Raw genomic sequence first — 8,009 nt, 5'->3', positions numbered from 1 at the left:
AGGAATTCAGGGCCAGACTAGGATGAATTTCACTGCCAGCATGAAGCCCAACATACTAGAAACCAGATTAAAATGGAGAATAAGTTGTGTTTTAATTTTGATACAAAAGCTGTTCCTCCACCTGAGGTTCAGCAAATGGTACTCCATTTTCCTGACAGACTTAGCCCATTAGTGAGCTATTACATTGTTCACTAACAAGTGCTCAGTACAAAAGAGAAGAGAAAGTGGCCAGTTTCGGATGGGATTCCTCATTTATGTAATTTCTCATTGGTGTCCAACTGAGGCACAAGGCAAATTCAGCTTTCTGTGCAGGAGTTTGGTCATTGAGGAGTAAGTTTTCGGTCTACCAATAACAGCTGTTATTAGGGAGAACCAATCCAGTGCAGACACTAGATGCACAGTTCTGATGGAAAGTGATTCTGTTGGAGTTAAGACTTGTTAAGTCCTTGAATTTCAAAGGTGAGTAGCAGAGAAGGGGGAAAAAAAGTCAGGATCTGGGACTTCTTCCTTCATGACCACAACCTGAGTTTAAACTAGATAAGCATGTCATGTCTTAGTGCCACTTCCCCCCTTTGCTCTCCGCAGTCTCAAAAGCTATAGCTACTGCTTGGAAGGTGCACAATAAAATGCTAAAGTAGAAGGTCAATCAACCTCACTTTCATTACATACCTTGAATGTCTCAAAATTATTTTCTTGACAACTTGGATCACTAGTTCATGAGGCCAGCTCAAATGCTAGGAGAATGGGGGAATACAGTCACTCATTTCTGCTCCTCACAGGTCATTTAGAGAGGTGACCTTCTGGATATGCTTTAGCATGCAGGTCAAAAAGCTGCTTTCCCCAAAGTACATGTTCCCTTGCAAGGACTCAAAGCATTAGCCTCTTCTCAGCAGAGATACTGAGGTTGTATCCATTTGCATGAGGAAGCCCCAAGCTACAGAGCAAGGCAGATAACTGTATCTCTAAAACCTGCTTTTAAGGAGTATGCTAACAGTCAATGCTGTAATTCTGAGAGGAAGAGAGAGTCTTGCAAAGCTCATCATATTTCAGTGAGAGAAAGACTGTAAACACCTTAAAAAAAAAAACAAAAAAAAAAAACCCAAACACACAAGCAAGACCAGAGTTCACTGGGCAAATATCTTACAAATCTTTTGTGACTGCTTGAAACAGAACCCCAAGTTGCTATAACTACATGGACAGCTTGAACCAAGTCTAAGGGTAATAAGAATCCCGATATTCACAAGAAGGCCGCTTCACACCATGCCTTTGACTTTGTTACACACCCCACTCGTTCAAAATTATTTATACAGCTGTAGGAGAAGGAATTAACAACTTATTTTGAGATAAGCTGTAAATTCACATCTTAGTATGCCAGGCACTCCAAAGTCAGTACCACCTTGAGGCTCTTCTCTCCCTGAAGTTTGAAGTAGCTTGCCTGTAACATACACTACTTTGCATGGCATTACCTGCTGGCAGACCGTTAAGGGTTTTTAAAAACAGTACTGATCCATGCATCTACTTGCTCTAGCAAAACCTGTGAGCACTGACAGCACATACTTTACAGGAGCTGTGAGGAACAAAGTTTGAGCTCAAGTAGTTCAATCAACATACAAAGTAGAACTAAAGCTGGGTGAGATCTGGCTGTTATTTTGCAAAGGCCTATCAGTCAAGGGCCTCAGACCATCCCAAACTTCCCGTTTGTTATACCTCTATTTCCTGTGAGTGAGCAGCACTGCAAAGCCCTGTGAATGCCTTCATTTTTAAAAGGGCTAAAGTAAGTTAGAATCTCAAGGAACTACTATGAACTGAACAGACTTCCAGAAATCTCAATCTGCAACCAAATTAACTCCTTCCCAAATAAGTGTTCTCATTCTTTCAGAGCTAAGTTCTCAGAGATAAGGGAAATAGTTTTAGATCTGGGAATCCTAATCTAGTGGTTGGGAACTCTGTCCACAGCAGGAGGGGTGGAACTAGATGATCTTTAAGGTCCTTTCCAACCCAAGCCATTCCATGATTCTAAGTTGCTAAAATACCACCATTAGTTTAAAGTCAGTTTAAAAAGGTTTAATTAGTCTTGTTCTGCTTGAACCAAGATATACTACTTCCCAAAAAAAACTTACTGTCAGACTTCTTTGGGTTTCTCACTCCGGCCTGCATCAATTAGAGTAGCATTTTGAAGTCTCTTGTCCTCACCACAGGAGTTAATTCACTTTCCCTTTTTTTTCCAAAAGGAAGAAACTACCTTTTTTCTTTCCCAAATGTTAATGACTAGCAACCACTTTGAGAGGAAACATTCCTGTTAGACACATGTCCTTACGATACAACCAGTGAACATAATTTCTACGTGCACTCACATCCTTCGACCCATTTTCCAGTTATACTTACGTCAGCTTTAATCTTTTCATATGACCTGGCATCACAGGAACATACAGCATTTTGACTCCCTGTACAACCATAGCTGGTTCAATTCCGTATTTCTCCTGGAATTCACAAATTAAAACTTATTAAAGGACTATGACAGCTGCACAAGCCAGCAGGTACTACTACTGCTAATACTACAACTAATTATTCAAAAACATAGGATCCCAACCAGAGAACTTGCTAATGCATGGACCCTCACAGAAGCTTTATTAAGATACATTTGAGCCAATCTAAGTAACAAAGAATCTGAAAATAGGTTTGGACAGGTTTACTTAGAGACATTCCCACTGACATTAATTCTTTCTAGAATTACTCTGGTTTGAACAATAACTTGATGAGAGGAAAATACCAAACCAAACCAAAACCAAAAAAGCCCAAGCCAACAACCCAAAACAAGAAAACCCTTTCCTCTTGTCTTGTATTAACCCAGTGCAATAGATGATAACTTACTCTGACAGCATTTATGAAGTCCAACAGAGTAAAATCCTCTTTCCCATAAATTGTCCACCTGTCCCAGATTGTAAATGATATCCCATTTCTGTTTTAAAAAGAGAAAGGTTGTTACTTTACAATGTGAACTCAGGCACTCAATTTAAACATGTATTGAAGTATTGAAGCACTGCTCTCTCTTCTAGCAACTTGCTGTTCTATCTTGAGCAAAAATCTCTTCCCTCTACTGCCATTTCTCCAGCCCTTGGACCTGGCTAAGCACAAGACACAGTAGGAACACAGAGTAAACACAGTATCTGGAAATGAACTTACTGAGTTTCCAGACCTACTGAAAAACAGCTCGTCTTGAATAAGATGCAGAAGTGTGTCCAGTCCGTGCAGACAGGATGTTTATTAATAACCATGCTGCACATCTAACTCATCTAGATTTTTAAAGCCTCACTCACAACAGCTTCCACTGAAAACAAAACTAAGCCCTTAAAACCACTATTTTTAAAATTAGGACAGAAGAGTATGTGCTGCATTTTCCAAACAGGAAATTCTTGAGCAATGCATTATGGGACACTCTTGTCAGTACTAAGAATATCACTTATACCTTTAGCAGTACACAGTAAATAGATAATAGAGTTTGACAGCGAGCACTAAGTGATTCATGACCTTCCAAGTTCAAAGAACAACAAAAAAATAACCTTGAATATCTGTAATGTTTAATTGGAGTATGACCAGGAATTGTGGTTCCATCACAGTTCTGCTATGCAAGCACACAGGCCTTAATCTGGTTATCTGTATAACTGTACAAACTTTGCACTTGTAGTGGCTCACCAAGTTCTAAGCATCAATTACCAGGTTTCCAAATACTGCCCTTCTGGCACTGTCCTTCCTACCTGATTTCCGTTCTTCTTACTTCAGCAGTTTCTGTAAAGACCATTATGGGAATGGCTAGGTTCAGAAAACAGTTCTTGTATGCATCAGCTGAGTAGCCACCCACAACTTTGATGAGTTCCAGTGCAACCTGCAGTAAATAAGAATCCCATACTTCCATGAGACCACACACAGGTTTTTAGGCACTGTGTTATCAACAGTAGTTTAAGTTAAGAGGTCAGCAACTACAGAGTAAGTTGTTAATGAGATGAGCCTTTGTCCAAGTGGCAGAGTAAATCACATTTGGAGATGCGACCCAATATGCCACATAAATCAATTCCGTTGCTGCTAATGGAAATATTTAAAACATTCAAAAGTATTCCTAATGTAGGACTCTTCCAAAATTGTTTAATTCAAGACACCTCAAAGCACGCAGTTCTGTTGAGGTGCAGGGATGTGAACTACTACAGAATAGATCCTTTCCACTCTTGGCAGTGGCACTCTGATGGAAGTTAGTATTGATTGCAGAAAACAAACCAAAATGCTGATCTCCAACTCCTTGTTCTGGTCAGCAAATCAGAAATAAAAGCACCAACAGCTTACCCCACCTAAAACCAAGAGCGACCTTTTATACTGGTACACGAGAAAAAAGGCTTATTGAGTTTGAAATAAACCCATTTCTTTAAGGAGGCTCTGTCAGGGTAGTGTTAATCAATATTCAGAAAACAGCAGTTTTAGACAAGGAACACTATGAGAAAGAAACATGCATTTTAAGCATTTTAAACAGCATACTCACCAGCCCTGATACTGCAGCAGTAGCTGTTGCAATGGCAGGAATAATCTTCCCAGCAATGCGCTTTGTTTTGAACCTATCTGCTGGTTCGATGTTGTACATCTTGGCTCGCAAGTTTGATGCTGCTGTTATGAAATCTATATGCCCATTACTATCGTCATCTTTTTCAAAGGAGATGGGCTTCATCTGCAAGTCATCTACTCATGAAAAAAAAAATGAGCAAAACATTATTAGAAAATGGAAGATGTTCTAAACATAAGTTATAGGAAACTAGAACCCTAACAAATTACATTTTGGAGCTTGATGCCTTACTTATAACTTGCTTTCTCACACTAGAAGCAGAAATGCCCCTAACAATACCAGAAAAAAATATCAACAGAGCTCCATAATTTTAGTTCCCTTGCAACACCAGGAACAGATTTTGGACAGTCCTATGGATGTTACTTATACTCCCCAACTTGCTATAGCTCCATCCTGTGAGAATTCCCTCGATAAGCTTTGCTCATCTGTGAGCATTTCACTATGGACTCAGTAGCACAGGAGACAGAAGGGTTGACACTCCACGGGATAGGTTAGAGCTGGACTGATCTTCTGTCCTGTGTCCATGGGCTAAAAATGCACCCATGTGGTTGTTGCCCAATGACTCCTCCATGTGGCCAGGCACAAAAATGGGATTCAAGCATCCTCCTTTTAACATACTCAGATGCTGACAAAGACTCTAACAGCCTTCACAATTGAGGATAATTTCAGATTGATTCCTGGAAGCAGTAACTCTCAACCTTCTCATACCAGAATCACTTTTAGTCCATCTGGGATCTAGCTGGCACCCTTTCCTTCCTTAGAGAGTTCAATTCCCTGCTGCGTGCTCACTGTCATCAGGGTTGTACTTACATGCAAGTATAACAGAGAACCCAAAAACTTGCAGGAGTCTCAGAAACACAGAAGCACGGGGTAATGTCAAGCAGTAAGGACAGTTATCTGCATGGCACTTCAGAAAGCTTTAGATACCAGCTATCTGCTTCCTGCAGAATTACAGAACTGATTTATCCAAAGACCTGAATGTCATGCTACTGGCATGCAACTGCAAGATGTTACTAAGCTATGAAGTTAGTTTGCACTACTCACTTTCCAGAGCTTCGTTGGATAGTATAGACTTCTCCAGCTGGAAAATAGCATTTCTTTCATCCTCACTGCTGACTGGAATATGATCCGGTTTTCTTGCAGTTTCATCAGTTTGTACAACCTGCAAGCATGGGCAGTGCTTGAGTAGTAAAATAGCATCATAAAACCAAAGAATGGTACAGATTGTAAGGGACTTTAAAGATCATCTAGTTCCAACCCCCCTGCCACCAGCAGGGACACCTTCCACTAGACCAGGTTGCTCAAAGCCTCACCCAACTTGGCCTTGAACACTTCCAGGGAGGGGGCATCCACAACAATCTGGGCAACCTGTGCCAGTGTCTGACCACCCTCACAGTAAATAATTTCTTCCTAACATCTAATCTAAATCTACCCTCTTCCAGTTTAAAACCATTACCCCTTGTTCTATCACTACCTGCCCTTGTAAAAAGTCCCTCCCCAGCCTTCCTGTAGGCCCCTGTCAAGTACTGGAAGGCTGTTAGAAAGTCTCTCTTCTCCAGTTTGGCTCCAGGGAGACCTTATAGCAGCCTTACAGTACCTGATACATGGAACTTTGTACAGCACAAGTGTGAAGTATTCCTGTCTTCCCTGCAGTCTTTCCTCTCCAGTTCAACAGAGACATAGATTTACTGAGACAAGTCCAGCCAAGGGCCAGAAAGATCATTGAAGGACTAGAGCATCCCTCATAAAAGGAGAAGGTGAGAGAGCTGGTACAGTTCAGCCTGGAGGAGAGAAGGCTAATAGATCTCATCAATGTGTATAAATAGCTGATGTGAGGGAAGTACAGAAGGAAAAGCCAGACTTTTCTCACTGGTGGCCAGTGACAGGACAAGGGGGCACAAATTGAACTGCATAAAATTACATAAGAAACATAAAAAAATAATTTAAAGAAAAAAATTAACAAAAAAACCCCCAACCAAAACTTTGAGGATGATGGAACACTGGCACAGGTAGTAGAGAGAGGCTGTGGAGTCTCCATCCTCAGAGATACTCAAAACCCGATGGGACACAGTCCTTGGTTATCTGCTCTAGCTGCCTCTCCTTGAGCAACAGGATTGGACTAAGTGGTCTCCACAGGTCCTTTCCTACCTCAACCATTCTGTGATTCAGAGTCAAAATATCAGCTTTGTCTCACAAGGCAAGTATTCATGAAACAAGTAAATATGAAAACACCCTGGAATATAGGCTAAGCATAAACTATGACACATGTTAGCCACTGCACAACAAGGCTTAAGCTGTTTTGAAGTTAACCCTTCAAAAATAAAGATAAAAGTAGTGACACTTCCTTTGTATTACTTAGAAAGAAATAACAAATTTACATTAGTCTTGGATTGCTTTAAAATTGCTTATGAGTAAACTTTACTACTTAGGAAAAGCTTTCAGACTTACAATTGAAGTAATGCATGGAAAGCAATGCTACAACAAATCAATTGCAAAAGGTAAAAAAAAACCCCACAACTTGAGCATCTGGTACGTAGATGCCTTAGCTACATCAAGTTAAAGCAGTCTTGTATGCCACACTCATTTCCCCAAAACACATTTTAATTTGTGTTTATTTCTCATGAGCATCAATGCCAGAAGTAGTTGGAGATGTGGGACATTGCTTCTGGATTTTTTTTTCTTTAAACTGAATATCAGACTTACTTTGTTTGAAGGTCTGAACTCTGGTACCTTCACAGATGAAATAATCTTCAAAATCGTTTCCTCTGACAAATCCTGTTACGGTTTTGAAGAAAAGCAATTTAAATTCACATAAACTCAAGAAGGCCCCCACAAAAAGACTGCATAACCAGTAGTATTTCGAAGAATACCAACACCAAAAAGTCCCACAAAAACTCAATAACATTTCAGTGAAACACCATCATTGAAACACCAAACGACATTTCAGTTGCCACAGTGAACCAGTGTGGTGTGAAGTGCCTGGCACTTGCAAACTGAACAGAATGGAAGTGTAAACATGACTTACAGGGAGACCCAGATAGAAAAGAAAAAGGGTTACAAGAAAAATAAAGGATAAGTAACACAGAGACTGAGTAGTAAGAAGCAAAACTCCCAGACCATAGCTAATACACTTAATTTTAAAAATGACTTAAAGAGATCTTCTTTCAGTTCAGTTGTTATTATTGCACAGGAAATAGGTTCATCAAAATAAACATTCCTGAGTTCAGGGCTTACTGAAAATACCAGATACACTATTCATTTCTTCTCCGGTTTAGGGATTTAAAGAAGACTAAATGTAAGCAGCTGCTGAATAGCCACTGCTGAAGGATAGATTACTTTAAGAATTGCTTTAATAATTTATTGGAAAGAACTGGCACCTGAACACTGGGCCAAAACTGAACAC

The 8,009-nt window shown here is 40.1% G+C and overlaps 1 protein-coding gene across 1 annotated transcript in view; it reads right to left on the bottom strand.

Moving 5' to 3' along the window:
- Positions 1–8,009, bottom strand: part of UBA6 (ubiquitin like modifier activating enzyme 6) — a 29,458-nt gene that overhangs the window by 665 nt on the left and 20,784 nt on the right. The window contains exons 26-31 of the mRNA XM_010173996.2: positions 7,310–7,381; positions 5,651–5,768; positions 4,529–4,722; positions 3,756–3,883; positions 2,872–2,959; positions 2,386–2,480 (exon numbers count right to left, since the gene is read on the bottom strand). Coding sequence (XP_010172298.1) covers positions 2,386–2,480; positions 2,872–2,959; positions 3,756–3,883; positions 4,529–4,722; positions 5,651–5,768; positions 7,310–7,381 — 695 coding nt within the window. The remainder of the gene's footprint in view (positions 1–2,385; positions 2,481–2,871; positions 2,960–3,755; positions 3,884–4,528; positions 4,723–5,650; positions 5,769–7,309; positions 7,382–8,009) is intronic.

Source organism: Antrostomus carolinensis, unplaced genomic scaffold, assembly GCF_000700745.2.
Source record: "Antrostomus carolinensis isolate BGI_N321 unplaced genomic scaffold, ASM70074v2 scaffold15268, whole genome shotgun sequence".
NCBI classification, from domain to species: domain Eukaryota; kingdom Metazoa; phylum Chordata; class Aves; order Caprimulgiformes; family Caprimulgidae; genus Antrostomus; species Antrostomus carolinensis.
Note: the sequence above shows the minus strand (reverse complement) of the source record. Positions and strands in the feature narration are given on the sequence as shown.